Below are 16,829 nucleotides of genomic sequence, written 5' to 3'. Positions count from 1 at the left end.
ATAAACAAGACTAGTGTCTGCTACTACTAACAGAATTAAAAAGGAGAGAACGATTGTTACTATTATTTGTAGCATTTTTAGGGCATAGCAAAAATGAGCAGAAAATGCAGAGTTCATATGTATTTCTGACCCCATACACTTAAAGCCAGGTTTCCCCTACTACAACAGTACATTTTTGTGGTTGAACCTACATTGCATTTATCATTATCACCCAGATGTCAGTTTCTATCAGTGTTCATTCACTCTTGGTGTTGTCCATTTTATGGGTTTTGGCCAGTGTATAATGATGTATATCCATCGCTGGCTTACTGTCTCCAACAGTTTCCCTGCCTTAAAGATGCTTTGTTTTGTTTATCCCCTCCTCCCCCACCCTATGCCTACCACCAATCTTTTTATTTTCTGCATTGTTTTAATTTTCCAGAATGTCATATAGTTGAAATTATACAGTGCATAGTCTTTTCAAATTGGTTTTTTTTGTTTGACAATACACAGTTAGCTTCCTCCATGTCTTCTGTGACTTAATAGTTCATTTCTTTTTAACACTGAATAATATTCCAGCAACTGGCTATACCACAGATTTACCTACTGAAGAGCATCTTGTTTACTTCTAGGTTTTGGAAATTGTGACAAAAGCTGCTGTGAACATCTGTGTGCAAATTTTTGTGTGGAACTAAGTTTTTAGTTCTTTTGGGTAAATACCAAGGAATGTGATTGTTGGATCATGTGATTAGTTAGGTTTAGCTTTATAAAAAACTATTAAATTTTGTCTTCAGAAGTGGATCCTACGTGCAAAAAATCCTGACATTTCACATTCCCTGTGCTAGTCCCACTCCAGACAGCGGTGGTTGTGAGTTGGTATTGCTCCATGTCATTTCTAGCATTTGGTATTGTCACTGTTTTGGATTTGAGCTCTTCAGCAGGTGTGTAATGGTATGCCATTGTTTTAATTTACATTTCCCTATTGACATTACTTTGAACATCTTTCCGTATGGTTACGTACCTGTCACCTGTGTCTCTTTGTGACGTGTCCAGAATTTTTGCCAATTGTATAACTAATTTTTCTGGGATGGGCATTATGCTTTGAGTTAAGACACTGCCTGGGACACCCAAGTCTCATCAAAGTGCCTGGGATTGAGTACTGCCTCTGCTTCTGATCCAGGTCCCTGCTAACATGCACCCTGGGAAGCAGCAGATGAGGGTTCAAGTTGGGTTCCTACCACCCATGTGAGAGACTCAGTTGGAGTTTCTGGCTTCTAGCTTTGACCTGGCTGGGGTCTGGCTGTTGAATGCATTTGGGGAGTGAACCAGTAGGTGGAAGATATTCCTTGCCCACCTCTCTGCCTTTCAAATAAATAAGTAAATTGAGTTACTGATTTTGTTGTTGTTGTTGAGTTTGAAGAGTACTTAGTATATTTTGGATACCAGTTCTGTATTAGATTTGTTGTATACATGTATTTTCTCTTGGTCTGTGGTTTGTCTTCTCATTCTCTTGATGTAATCTTATCAGTTATATCCTTTATGGATTATGATTTTGATGTTATATTTAAAGATGGTACCATGCTTCAAGGTCATCTAAGCTTTCTTTTATGTTATTTTCCAGGAGTGTTAAAATTTTTTTGTTTGCATTTGGGTCTGATCCATATTGAATTAATTTTGGAGAAAGGTTTAAGGTCTGTCAAGATTCAGTTTTTTTGCAGGTGCATGTTATTCTTGCACCACTTATTGACAAAGTTTTCTTTGTTCCATTGTATTGCTTTTGTTTCTTTGTCAAAGATCAGTGGGCTGCATTTAAATATGTCTATTTCTAGGTTCTCTGTTCTTTTCCCTTGGTCTGTCTGTTTTCACCAGTATCTCACGGTCTTGATTTCTGCATGTTTATACTAAGTGCTGCAGTTGAGTCTTCCCAACTTTGTTCTCTCCTCAGTGTTGAGTTAGGTATTATGGGTCTTTAGACATTCCATATAAACTTTAGAATCAGTTTATTGATATACACAAAATAACTTGCTTGGATTTTTGATTGGATGTAATTGCACTGAATCTATAGGATGAAGTAAGAAGAAGTGACATTGTCACAAATTGATTCTTCTTATTCGCAGATATGGATTATTTGTCTGTTTATCTAGTTGTTTGTATTTTTAGCATGCATTTTATGACTGTGTGGAACTTTAAAATTCAGTTGAGTTGAATAAGTCCATTGAAATTACTACATCAGTATGGCATGTTAATTCGACCCTTCCATTTTTGCAGTCATAAAAGTAAACTCATTCTTCAATAACAAACATAGGAATATTCAATTTAACAGTGTAAAATGTAGTGCTCACCATGACATCATGTTTTTCACAATTATGTCATCTTAAATCGTTACATGATTTCTCTGTATTAATTTATAATTTATTCCGATCATTTTTAGATAGGATTTTTCTTTGTTCTTGGGATAAAAGAACATGCATACGGTATTTACTATAAGCCTTTTCATCTGGCTTAGTGCAGGGTTAAACAGTTGCCTGTGTAAAAGCAATGTGTTAGAAATAGTGTATTGCAAAATGATTCCATTATTAAATTAAGGATTTGAGGGTTCTTAGAATTATTCCAGTGCTGCAAAAGGATATTGTTTATTACCTTCGCCATAAAAGTTGAATTAGTATTCAAGAATTGAGGAACCAGATTTTGCTAAGATTAGTCTTGAAGCTGTTATTGTTTGACATAGTGTCACCTGTTAGCAGTAAGAGCTGCTCATAACAGAAAATTCATTGGTGTCACTTTGTATCACTCTATCTATATCTGTACTTTCTACCTGCTTTTTATTTCTATTGGTTTGATAAGAATGCATATGGGAAACATTGTATTTAAAGAGGAAAAATGAGAATTTCAAAGGGAAAACAGTAGTCTAAAGATGTTTCTCATTTGCTAAATATTTAAATAAGAGGTCAAATTTCTGGTTATGAGTTTATTCACCTTTCTTTGGGAGATTAGCTCACATTGAAGTTTTAGTAAACTAAATCCCTGTTGATATTATATCTGCTGTTTTATAACTTGAGCCAGAACAGGAATGAATTATTTTGTATTGTCCTTGAAGTAAATCACTGAGTAAATTAACCCTTCCTTACGAAGCAAGTATAAGAAATAATTTTATTCTTCCATTTTTGTCACCACTGCTAGTAAACTTGCAGTATTTGATATTCTCTTCCTGTCCCCTCTGCTGATCCCATCACTCTTTGATCACTTTAATTATTAAGTTATATCTCACAGTAGACAAATAGGATTGTGTCAACTCAGGTGCTTCTGCTCAGCCAAGAAAACAATGAAGAGTGAAGACAGAGCTGACAAAATGGGAGAAAATATTGGCGAACTATTTATCTGACTAGGGATTGATATCCAAACTATATAAGAAACTTTAAAACTTCAAGAGCAAAATCTAACCTGATTTAGATGGTCAAATAGAAGCCAGTGTTGTGGTGCAGTGAGATAAACCACAAGCTGTGACACTGGCATCCCATTTGAGCCCAGTAATGCACCTGGGGAAGCATCCAAAACAAGTCTCGAGTGCTTGAGACCTGTATGGAGTTACTAGTTTCTGGCTTTGGCCTGGGCGTGTGCACGTTCTCCCTCTGTGTGTGTGTGTCTGTCTGTCTGTGTGTCTGTGTGTGTGTGTCTCTCTCTCTGTAACTCTGCCTTTCAGATCAAAATCCTTTTCTTAAAAAAGTCAAATAATAGATATTTCTCAAAAGAAATACAGTTACCAACAAAGTATATGAAAAATACTGAAGATCACTAGCCATCAGTGAAATGCAACTCAAAACCACAATGAGATATCATCTCATTGCAGTTATGGCTGTAATCAGAAAAGCAAAGAGGAAGAAATGCTGGTGAGGAATCAGACTAGGGAATCCTTATATACTTTTGGTGGGAATGTAAATGAATACAGTCTTGGAGAACTATAGGGAGATTCCTCACAAAACTACAAATATGTCTACCATATAATCCACGCATCCCCTCTGCTGTTAGACAGGAAATTTCTGTCTAATAAACTCCTGTGTTTATTGCAGCACTGTTAACAGTAGCCAAGCAATGGAAACAACCTAAGTGTCCACCAATTGATGAATGGATAAAGAAATTGTGCTATGTGTACACAATGGAGTTATTAGCCATAAAGAATGAAATCCTGTCATTTGCAGCAATATGGTTGGAATCTGAGTGAAATAAACCAGGCAGACTGATATTGCCTGTTGTCAAGCATGTGGAAGATAAAAAAAAATGGACTATCAGGAAGAGACTAGAATAGTGATCACTAGAGGCTGGGAAGGGTAGAGAAAGGTTGGATAACAGGTTCAAAAACAGTTTGATAGGAGGAATAACTTATGGTGTTCTCTAGCACAGTTGAGTTGATTAGTTTAGAACAGCATGTTAGATACTTTATGAAGAACTAGTAATCAAGCACAAAGAATTGATAAGGATAAAGAAATGCTGTTTATTCCAATTTGATTGTTACACATTGTGTACATGTATTATTACCCTGTACTCCATAAATAATTACAATTACTTTTTGTCAAAAAGAAAAAAATACATATTAAAAAATGCACCTCATTTTCTGATCATAAAATGCCCAGTTCACATCTGTATCTTCATGGAGCTTAAATTCTTGTTGGATGACAGATGATAAGTAAAGCGTGGGGCTCTGTGATATGCTAAAGAATGGTAAATGCTATGAGGAAGAAAAATGGAGCATATGAAATATGTGGAGATCATTTGTGGTATTAGAGTCACCAGGAAGGGCCATACTGAGACGGTGACTTTTGGGTCAAGACCTGCAGAAATTATGCAAGCAAGCAAACGCACACGCAAAAAACCAGGTGGTTTTCTAGGAGAATAGTTTTCCAGGCAGAGATACAAACGATGTAGCTGCACTGAGGTCAGAATAAACATGGTACAACCAGCCCAGGAATGGAGAGTGTAAGAGGTGAGGGGGTTGTGGTGTGGAAAAGTATACAGGGTCTTGTCGTTTATAAGACTTTGACTTCAATACAACCAAGAAGGTTTTGACCAGAGTTACATACTGTGCTTTACTTTTTAGCTGTTATTCTTCCTGATTGTCATATTGAGAACCACACGTGGTTTGGGGATTGGGTGAGAGGTGGAAGAAGGCAGGCAGTTGTGACTAACCACGTAGAGGATGCTGGTGTTTTCAGTCAAGGCTGGGCCAGCGCCAGTGGGGAGAAGCAGTACTTTGAATATGTTTTTCGGGTAGAAACAGTAGAATTTTGTGGTATACTGTATCAGAGCTCAAAGAAGGTGATCAAAGATGAGACTTTTGCTCTGAGGAACTAGAAAAAGGAAGTTAGCTGAAAAAAGGATTGTAGGAGTTGGACTATCAGGAACTTGATTTAAATTGGAGGCACTATTCAACTTTATTATATTCAAATATTGTATTTCAAAATAAAGACTTAGAATTTAGATACGTAGTTCCAGAATTCAGAAATCTAGGTTAGAGATACCCTTCCTGTATCTTGATTTCTCCACATGTAAAGGGGTTGGGGGTTGATATCAGCCTGATATTTTCAGTCTACAAATCTGTGATCCATTAAAATACAGTAATCCCAACTTAACCTTCTATCCAAGCATTATACCAAGAAGCAATTATATCTCTGAGGCAGTGTGGTTTACCTGGAAAACAGCTCCCCTCCCAGGCTCATTTATAAATAAATATTTGCAAAATTTGATTGGAGATCAGAAGGAATAGTCCTGAAATTAGAAGAGGAACTACAGCAAAACCATTGAGGAAAATACAGACTAGTTTACTTGCTTTGTTCAAATTCTGTGTCATTTTGTAGCTCTGAGGCATACATTAAGTTCCCTCATCTAAAAGTAGTAATATAATAATAGTACCCTCTTCCTTGGTTTGTTGAAATTCAGTGAGTTATGAATGCACCTTGGTGCTTTAAACAATTCTTGGTTTATGGTACAAATGGAGTGAAATGTAGCTAACTTCATTATTGTTGTTACTCTTACTGGTGCGTTATATATGGTTCAGAAGCATTTAAACTGTTTGTTTTATACTATTGGTCCTTAATTTTGGGTGTTTTTAATTCTAGTGATATTCTCTTAGTGAACATACCTGATTCTCAAATGATGACTTAACAATGAACCCGAACTATAATTAGTTGCAGTTCCTATAGTGTTTCTTAAAATTTATGAAATACTATTTCTTTTCAAAATTTTTTTCCTAAATAGAACAAAATGCTAAGTTTTATTTGTGCATATATTTCCCTTAAAGATTATTGAAACAATTTGTAACCATTCTTAACACATCATCAAGTTTATAGACTTTTTTATAGGAAGCATTTTTCAGAAAACATATTTGATTATTGATAGCATTATTTACTTTCCTGAAGTTTTACATTTTATGTTCTTATGTTTAAATAATTAACAATAGTTAAATCATTTTAACCAACACCCTATTGTTAATTAACATATGGTTGCCTTATCAATGCTGGTTTGAACCTGTTTTAAATAGAACCTGAGATCATTTCTAAACTGATGATCACTTTAACAGAAGAAAACCTTTATACATATGTGTCTCCGGAAAGCCAGGGAGTTTATGATGTAAAGGTTAGAAAGAAAAATGGAAGTCTGTCAGGTATATTTGAAGAGGGTTTATGGAGTATTAGGGTTTCCTACTAAGTAATTGTGAATTTAGATTTTACTTGAACTGAATCTTTTGTTTGCATTTTATAAATGAAGTGCTGATGTTGAGCACAATTCATCAAAATGTAACTGGAGCTTAGTAGCACCTAGGACTCAGATCTTGGTTTCTAATCACATTTTCACTCAAAGAAATTAGGGCTCCTTGGAGAACAGGCTGATAACCAGACTGAAAGCCTAGAATTCCTGTTATGCCAGAAAAGGTGGTACTTAGAAAATGTGGTGACATGTCAGAAGGATTAGAGCCTTTTTAAAAGGGTTCCCTGTGGCCATTCTGATCCACCAGAGTAACTAATGCCACAGTAAATTATATAAAGGATTGGGAAAAAATAGGAACCCAGGAGGCAAACTAGGAACACACAGAAGAGTGTGTTGCTTACATTCTAACAAGGTGCAGTTGGGTGATGTGTGTAAGAAGTACTGGAGCTGAGAAATCATGATTAGTAGAGTTAAAGAATCACAAATAGGTGTTAGATACAGGAGAGAAGCTTTAATAAGTAAGACATTTCCATGATCTTAATGTGTTTGCCCAGAGATTGCTTCTAAGTTGCAAGGAAAAGATGACTAAGTAGTAGGAAAATTGGACCGTGCTTGTCTAGATGAAGAAACCTAACATCACCAGTGAGCAAGAGGTTGGTTGATATCTTGTGCTTCTGGATGTGATAACCCTGTGGAGGACACATCATTTATGTACTGTTTCAGCTAGAAATTCATGACTTGAAATTAGTGAGGGGGAAACAGCTTCAAGTGATGATCATTCAGTTCTGTTTTGAAGAACTGTATCCTGTAAAAATGTTAATGTTAGAAATGTCAGAAAAGGCTGAGAGAACCCTATCAACAGAGACTGTGGACATAGGATATAACATGTTCCAAAGACCGGAACTTGTGTCTTGGAAAAAAATACTTTTGATTCAGTTAACAACATTATGCAGATAGTATTGTGTTACCAAATTTCTTGAAAAGATAAATGCATTGTGATTTATGGGAGACTGCTTTTAGGAAATGTACACTTAAGTGTTTATGGGGAAAGGACCGTGATGTATGCAAGCATGCTCCTAAATGATTCAGGAACAGGTGCATTTGCGTGTCTGTGTGTGTATGTGCGTGTGCGTGTGTGTTCTGAAGAGAGAGGAGCAAATGGGGCCTCACGCTAACAGAAGGAGATTGTGGGTAAAGTGTTCTTTGTACTTTTGTTGTAATTTTTCTGTAAGTTTGAGATATTTTAAAATAGGTTTTTATACATATGCCTGAGCACATTAGGGCTTATTGCTTTTTTTTTTTTTAATACTTAATCTCATTCTTTGTTGCTCTTACCAATTTACCTTTAATACTTTACTGGTTTTAAGATGTTAGCATGTATATTTGCAGATGTATATATTGATTTTTAATTTCTTTTAAATAGTGCTGGGCCTAAAGGAGATAACATTTATGAGTGGAGATCAACTATACTTGGTCCACCAGGTTCTGTATATGAAGGTGGTGTGTTTTTTCTGGATATCACATTTTCATCAGATTATCCATTTAAACCACCAAAGGTAAGAACATATAAGTATATTCTTTAATATTCATTCTTCTCTGAAATCATTAATTCTAGGACTTGCTTGTATTCTGGTTGCATTTTATTTCATTATTTTTCATGAATTTATGTGGAATCTCACATGAAAGAATTTTAAAACTGAAAGTAATTGAGTCTTACAAATAATTTTGTGATCAACAGAAGGAAGGTGAATTGTTAATTGTAAATAAAACTATACTTTGCATATCAGTGAGGCAGATACATTTTGAACTTCTGAGGGAAAATATTCGGTGAACCTTCTCTAAGAAACATACTGGGACAAAAAACTGACAGTTTGCAGAAATGAGAGTTTAGTGTGAGTTTTATGCGAAATCCTTCATAGATAAGCAAAAACCTGGGAAACTACAACAGATACACAGGAAACTAGTAATGTGGCTGCGTGGGTATGACCTTGTACTGGAAGTGGAGGATGACCGGGGGTGGTTTCTGCCTGTTAGTGCTTCATTCACTTGAAATATGAATTACATGGCTAACAAAGAGAAGCATTAAGTTGTGCCTTGTCATAACTGTCAGTTTACCAGACTTAAACGTAACATAATTAGTTTACAAAACTTAAACAAGACACTCATGTGAATGGCTTCCTTCCTTTTACCTGTCAAGCTATATAAAAAAAAAAAAAAATGCCAGAACGAAATCAGAACACAATTGTACTTTTATTCCAGAGACGTTCAACATGCCAGGGGGAAAAGTGTGTTAGCAAGCCTATAGCCCTTAGCTGCTACATTATTCCTCTTATGCCCTATACTATTTAAGGTTTATGTAGAGGGGGAAGCATTTGACACAGTTGTAAAGATGCTGCGTGGTACGCCCACATCGCATTTTGGAGTGGCTGGGTTTGTCTCAGCTCCACTTTCAACTTTCTTGCTAATGTACACCCTCAGAAACAGAAGATGATGGCCCAAGTACTTGGGTCCCTGCTACCCGTGTTGGAGATCTGGATTGATTTCCAGACTCCTGGGATAAGATTGGGCAAGCCCCAGCTATTGTGGATATTTAGGGAGTGAACTAGCAGATTGAAAATCACTCTGCCTATGTGTGTGTGTCTCTGTCTTCCAAATAAATAAAATCTTTTAAAATTACAATTTATGTAGCAACTTGATGCATGTGTGTGTAATATATATAATAAATATTACGTAAAGATTTAAGAAAGATTCTGTCTCAGGAAAGCATTATATAATAAGGTAACAACAGTGCCACCTAGTGGTATTTACCTCAAGTTGCAGATGCCAAGGTCTGGATCCCCTACAAATATTTACTGTCAGTTACAGTTACCAGATTATTTTTGGAGTGTTTTTCTATGTGTTCCATCAGAATCTAAGATCTCAGCCGGCGCCGTGGCTCAATAGGCTAATCCTCCACCTTGCGGCGCCGGCAAACCGGGTTCTAGTCCCGGTTGGGGCGCCGGATTCTGTCCCGGTTGCCCCTCTTCCAGGCCAGCTCTCTGCTATGGCCAGGGAGTGCAGTGGAGGATGGCCCAGGTGCTTGGGCCCTGCACCCCATGGGAGACCAGGAAAAGCACCTGGCTCCTGGCTCCTGCCAGGATCAGCGCAGTGCGCCGGCTGCAGCGGCGGCCATTGGAGGGTGAACCAGCGGCAAAGGAAGACCTTTCTCTCTCTCTGTCTCTCTCTCACTGTCCACTCTGCCTGTCAAAAAAAAAAAAAAGAATCTAAGATCTTGAAGTTAATATATTTTTTACTGTTTCCAGGTCTATAGAATCCATCTTGCTGAATCAATTAAAAGGGCGAAACCCTAATTTGATTAACACCTTTAAATGTTAGTATAATGCTAAAAGTACTCTGTATTACAGGAAAACAAATGAAATTTTAGAAATACCTTATAACTGTATTTATAAGTAGTGATAACTCTGCCTAGTGTTCCATATTAGAATTGCTTTAAACATGTTAGCAAAACTAGGGGAAAAAAGCAAGATTTATTTTATACAGAATTATAACACTGTTAACATTTGTCCTATCAACTTAATGGAAAATGGGTTGACTAACATGGGTTTCAAACAGTTGTTCTGTGTGTGATTTATCATTTTGATTAATGCAGTTCTTTTCAAATTCAGCTTATTAATTTTTGAAATTATAATTTAATTTTCTAATTCTTTAATTTCTGTTTACTCCTCTTGCTAAGATAACTTATGTAGAATTAGGCATCACTAAGTTCTAAAAAAATGTTGGACATTTGAAACAAACGAAGTTTCTGCTATTAACTTGTTGGAACAATTATTTCTGTTTAGTTCCTGTTTTTTGAAGTTAAAAGTTGAACTTGTTGAATGATAAATATGTAATTCTCTTCTGTTCATGAATAGTATTTTTGTTCTCTAGTTATTAAGAGCTGAACATTTTCAAAATATTAATTTTATTTGTAAACCACTGTGTCTCTATTGAGTGTCAATAACCTGAATATACATTATTCCTCATTTTATAGAGCAGCACTAATAGAATTATAATAGAGACTATAGATAGAAGTTTAAATGTTCAGGTAGGCACAGTTAAAAATGGAAAAAGAGACCATAAACTTATATTTTTATTTACTTACTTTGAGAGATAAGAGAACAAGTTCCCATATGTTGGCTCCCTCTCCCAAATGCTCACAACTAGGTGTGGGCCAAGCTGAAGTTAGGACCTGGGAACTCAATGTCCCCTGCGGATGGCAGGGACCCACCCACATCAGCCGCCCCCTACTGCCTTCCAGGGTACACGACATCAGAAAGCTAGAACCTAAAATGGAGCCAGGACACTAAACCAGGCACTTAAATACTGGATGCAGGTTTCTTCAGTGGTATTTTTACTGCTAGGTCAAACAAGTACCCCTAAAATTAATAATAATTTGTTTTGGTTAGCCAAGTACCAAAACACTGTCATTTTCACATAAGTACAGTATTATTTCTGATGCCTTTTACATCATCTTTTTGCCACCAAGTTTTTGAAATCTGATTTTATACTTTGATGCTTTGGGTAGCCCCAGTTCAAAAGTTGTGTATTCACACATATGTAGTTAGTTGGTTTTGTATTGGACAGAGCAGTTCTAGAGGCTCCGCCTCTTCCCACACTGAACCAGTAAGCTATTCCTGTCTTTCCGTCCTCACCTTTCAACTACTGCCCCCTTTTCAGAAAGATACGTCTGAGAAATTTTAGTATTTTCTTTCAGATTCCATTTCAGAGCTCACAGTTCAGTGTTAACTTCCTAAAGGTCAGAAATTGTCTTTTTTTCCCCTCTGCAATCCCAAATTATGAACCACTCAATTAGTGTTTGTATTTGTTTTGAAACTTGCCAGTATTTGTTCCTACCTTTTCTCACGTACCTCAGCATTATGTCAGTTTCCTTTACCTAGTAGTAAAGACTGCTAATTTTAATGTTTTACTCAAAAAGAAAACAAAACAAAACACAGTGTACCAACCGTGGGAATGAAAAATTGAGAACTAGAAAGACAGGTAGTATAAATGGTATCACTGACCTTTTTAAAAAAAGAAAAAAATTTTTTTTGAAAGAGTTACACAGAGAAAGAGAGAGAGAGGTCTTCTGTCCTCTGGTTCACTCCCCAAATGGCCGGGAGCCAGGAGCTTCTTCCAGGTCTCCCATGCTGCTGCAGGGGCCAAGGACTTGGGCCATTTTCCACTGCTTTCCCAGGCATAGCAGAGAGCTGGATCAGAAGTGGAGCAGCCGGGCCTCGAAACGGCGCCCATATGGGATGCCAGCATGACAGGTGATGGCTTTACTCCACAGCACCAGCCCCATTACCAAACTTTATCTAAATCCTTCTCCAGTATTTTTCTGCCAAGAAACAAATATAACTTCCGTGCTTATAAAAAAATTCTTCCACCAGTTTCTCTTACCCTGGGTGCCAAAACATTTCTGTTCTCCCTCGTTGTTCCCTCTTTGCCAGGTAAAAACAGAAAATAATCTTTCAACTGATTCAAATAAGCCCATTTAATTTTTGCAATTAAACCTAATATGAGTTTCAGTTAAATTATTTGCTGTTCAGTATTGTTTGTGGTTTTGTACCTTTCATTTTTTTCTGGTGAGAATTTTGGTTGGTAAAAAGCATTCATTTTCTTCCTGTTTTTAATGTGATTGTACATAGGTTACTTTCCGCACCAGAATCTATCACTGCAACATCAACAGTCAGGGAGTCATCTGTTTGGACATCCTTAAAGACAACTGGAGTCCTGCTTTGACTATTTCAAAGGTTTTGCTGTCTATTTGTTCCCTTTTGACAGACTGCAACCCTGGTAAGCAATTTTTGTAAACACATATAATAAAGCCACAAAAACTAGTATATTTTCTTCAATAGCTTAAATGTGGATAAAGAAGTAAATGCTCTTGGTAGAAATAAATCAGCATAAAACATGTTGTGAGGAACTCATCAAACCTATTTCAGTTAGACTAGCCCAGAAGTTTCTCAATAACTTCTCTCATTTTATTAATGTCATGCTGCTCTATAATAGTTTTCTTAACATCCTTCATGAAATCTAGGTATGGAATCTACATTTTAAATTAGATAGCTGTACTTCTGATAAGAGTAAAGCAATATCTTTTTTTTTCTTTTTTTTTTAATTGCTTTTTAAGATTGATTGATTGATTTGAAAGGCAGAGTTGCTGAGAGAGGGAGAGGCAGAGAGATCTTCAATCCACTGGTTCACTCCTCAAATGCTTCAGTGGCTGCTGGCATGTCTGGCTGCAGACGGGAGCCTGGAACTCCATCTGGGTTTCCCACATAGGCAGCAGGAGCCCATGTACTTTTGCCGTCTTCTACTGCCTTCCCAGGCACATTAGCAGGAAAGTAGACCAGCTGGGACTTGAACCTGTGCTCTTATGAGATGCTGGTATCACAGTCAGTGGCCCAACCCTCTGTGCCACAACACTGGCCCCAGTGCCTCTCTTTCTTTATCTTTGCATGCAGCCGTATACTTGAAGACAAAAAACGAAGGGTTTCTTGCTCTTCCTTAACTTTTAGGACTAATTAAAATTGGCTATATTAGATGTAATATTAATGGATGCTAAATTTATGGCAGATGGAAGTTGATGATTATATAAATTAAAATAAAATCATCAGTGTATAGTCCATAACTTCTTTAGGAATATCTAACAGCCAGATAGGAGCTTTAACATAGGTAGCTAACTTCATAAACTGGTGTTTGGACCTGGAATTTCCTGTAAGTTCTCTTACTATGTGGTCATTTTTCAAGGAGCTGACATACTTTTCTAAAAACATAATAGTAAGGTCTGTTTCCATTACCTGTGGCTTGGTAGTTACACGTACGCAATAGATAGATATTCATTGTGCTATCCTTTATTAAAGAAAAAGATTGGAAATAACCTGAATGTCTACAAATAGAAGTTATTCCTATTAAAAAGAATAAAGCCGTTAGATATGAAGTGATAAGGAATGATCTTTAAGATATTAAGCGTAAATCAAGGTACCAGAGAAATATATATAAGAAATAATATTCTAAATGCTTTTAAATGCACATAATGTATCTGAAAGAAATATTGTAAATGAGTAACAGTTATTTGCCAGGGAGAGAATCTTCAGAGTATTTGGATCACGAAGGAAGAGAACTTTATATTTTTACAGGCTATTTGGTATATTTCAGTTATTTTACCACATGGACATCCTTTATCTTTTTGAAAATAAGTTCAAAATAAAACTCAGATTCAGTTTCTAGTTCAGAAGTCTATGAAAATGAAATGTCAAGTTTTCTAGTGGAGATATGAGTAGTGATTAAAGATCACTGCACAGAATAAGAGAAACATTTCATTTAGCATTGTAGATTCAAGTTTATCTCAAAATTTTTTTAATGTATAAAATAAGGACAGAATTACAACCACCTAGCACACTCTGATTATTGAATAAAATGTGAGGATTACAAAGAAATCTTTGTATTTTAAAGGCTTACATCTTTTATAAAAAATAAATTCTATTAACTCAAAATTCATTTTTTAACCAAAGGGGCCTTCCTAATTTAAGTAATAGACTATGTAAATGATCATGTTGCTTTAAACGTTTTTCTTTTGAAAACCTAGCTATTGAATTTCAAGGTGCTGCTAAAATAAAAATGTTTTAGTTGAATAGAATATCAGAACTGTACCTTAAAGATACCACATAATATCTTTTAATGTTGTTTCCACTTTTCCAGCGGATCCTCTGGTTGGAAGCATAGCCACTCAGTATTTGACCAACAGAGCAGAACATGACAGGATAGCCAGACAGTGGACCAAGAGATACGCAACATAATTCACATAATTTGTATGCAGTGTGAAGGAGCAGAAGGCATCTTCTCACTGTGCTGCAAATCTTTATAGCCTTTACAATACGGACTTCTGTGTATATGTTATACTGATTCTACTCTCTGCTTTTATCCTTTGGAGACTGGGAGACTCCCCAAAAAGGTAAATGCTCTCAAGAGTAGAACTTTGTAGCTGTAGATTAGTTATGTTTAAAATGCCTACTTGCAAGTCTTGCTTCTTTGGGATATCAAAATGTATTTTGTGATGTACTAAGGATACTGGTCCTGAAGTCTACCAAATATTATAGTGCATTTTAGCCTAATTCATTATCTGTATGAAGTTATAAAAGTAGCTGTAGATGACTAGGAATTATGTCATTTGTATTAAACCCAGATCTATTTCTGAGTATGTGGTTCATGCTGTTGTGAAAAATGTTTTACCTTTTACCTTTGTCAGTTTGTAATGAGAGGATTTCCTTTTACCCTTTGTAGCTCAGAGAGCACCTGATGTATCATCTCAAACACAATAAACATGCTCCTGAAGGCGTAGTTTCCTGTCGTAATATTCTTAGTCAGTCTTGTTAGAAGGTGTGTCAGAGATGATTGTTGATGAAATAAAAATGTGGGTATGAAGATTGACTACTAAGGACTAGTAAAAATAAGTGAATTATTAAATTGAAAACATTAAAATCATTAAATGTGTATAGAGTTTTTCCTTTAAGTCTTGGAGAATACAATGAGCGTAAATATACAGAACTGGACTTTAAATCATTGGTTTCAGAAACACATAAAGGTTTAATTTGATGATGATAGTATTTAAGTGAAAAAGAAGATAAAATTCAGGCTTGCTTAGGAATCTGGTAATGCCTTCTAGAAAAATTTGGTGATTTCTCTCCACCATTAGACAATATTGTCAAATAATCCCTTTGATCTCATGGCTGTTTGTGGTACAGTCTCCTTTTAATCCTGATCTTGAATTTTATGGTATGTATTATCATTCTCACCGTGGCACCTGGCCATCCAGGATAGCCACAGGCAGAGTTGAATGCAGGAACTCTTGTCAGCCCTGAAGGTAGAGAGAAAGTTACATGTTAGTGTACAGAAGTGACATTGTTCCTCTATTGAAAAAATATGATATTTTAAGAGTTTTATGGGTCAAATTCTTTCTAATACTAGGTTTGTGTTTTACTATGACTTGGGGTCATTATCTCTGGTCACGTGGTCAAGTGTGTGGTTTAAGTGTCTTCTACATCTGAAGGTGGAAATGGAGCACTGTCTTAAAATTTATAAAATGGAATTAGTAACATAAAATTGCTTCTCAATAACAGTTTAAAACAAATATAGTTGCGTATACTATCACTAAGAATAGTGAGCTCTTTCTTGAGTTGCCAGTAGAAGTCTTAAGTCTGAGTAAAAATAAAATAAAATATGCGCTTACTATTTTTTCACTTAACTTCCTTTGAAGGAACACCAAATAAAACAGTACTATATCCTTGCGTCTATGAAAATCTCTGAGTTTTAACTACTTTAACCAGTAACCAATAATCTGTAATGGACTGAAGTCAATACGATAAGAGTGAAGACTTTTTACGTAAGCTATAAGGATTTTTGTGAGCTGTAGGAAGTAGATTTTCCCCATTTCTGAGATTGCACATTGCACATCATAGAGTATAAACTTCTGTCATGGTGCTAGTCAGAGGTTTGGGAATTTGGTTAGGCTTTCTTTAGTTACTATTATCACCGTGATATTTTGCTAATGTATAGGCTGTGTCCCATATTGGCCTGGGACCAAATAGAAGGAAATGGAGACTTAACATATTTGTGACTGTTCCACAAACTACCTTTGTAGCCTTGGAGTAAGGCAGTTTCAAGTTATTCATATATGAACCACCAGAGTTGAATTTGCTTATTTCTGTATTTTTTATTCACCATAAAACTCTGAGTAATTCTAATCTTCTTCATCTTTGTTCTGCTTGTTCTGCTTTCTCTTGCAGGGAACAGGCTACACTTTCAAATAAGCTGATAGTATCTTGGTGTTCTGATATATAGCTACCTATAAAGTAAGAACTGTAACTCTTCTAAAGAGGAGAGAATCAAAACTAGTATATTTTAAAAAATAAAAATAGGGCTGGCGCCGCGGCTCACTAGGCTAATCCTCCGCCTTGCGGCACCAGCACACTGGGTTCTAGTCCCGGTCGGGGCGCCGGATTCTGTCCCGGTTGCCCCTCTTCCAGGCCAGCTCTCTGCTGTGGCCAGGGAGTGCAGTGGAGGATGGCCCAAGTCCTTGGGCCCTGCACCCCATGGGAGACCAGGATACG

The 16,829-nt window shown here is 36.3% G+C and overlaps 1 protein-coding gene across 6 annotated transcripts in view; it reads left to right on the top strand.

Moving 5' to 3' along the window:
- UBE2E3 (ubiquitin conjugating enzyme E2 E3) overlaps positions 1-15,060 on the top strand; it is a 111,638-nt gene extending 96,578 nt beyond the window's left edge. For all 6 annotated transcript variants that reach the window (XM_070070507.1, XM_051848383.2, XM_051848385.2 and 3 more), the window contains 3 exons: positions 8,102-8,234; positions 12,366-12,513; positions 14,422-15,060. In XM_070070507.1, the coding sequence (XP_069926608.1) occupies positions 8,102-8,234; positions 12,366-12,513; positions 14,422-14,519 (379 nt within the window). In that variant the 3' untranslated portion in view covers positions 14,520-15,060. The remainder of the gene's footprint in view (positions 1-8,101; positions 8,235-12,365; positions 12,514-14,421) is intronic.
- Positions 15,061-16,829: the final 1,769 nt, after the last annotated feature.

The sequence above is a fragment of the Oryctolagus cuniculus genome, chromosome 3, assembly GCF_964237555.1.
Source record: "Oryctolagus cuniculus chromosome 3, mOryCun1.1, whole genome shotgun sequence".
NCBI classification, from domain to species: Eukaryota; Metazoa; Chordata; class Mammalia; order Lagomorpha; family Leporidae; genus Oryctolagus; species Oryctolagus cuniculus.
The sequence above is the reverse complement of the archived record's forward strand: the minus strand, read 5'-3'. Positions and strand labels throughout refer to the sequence as shown.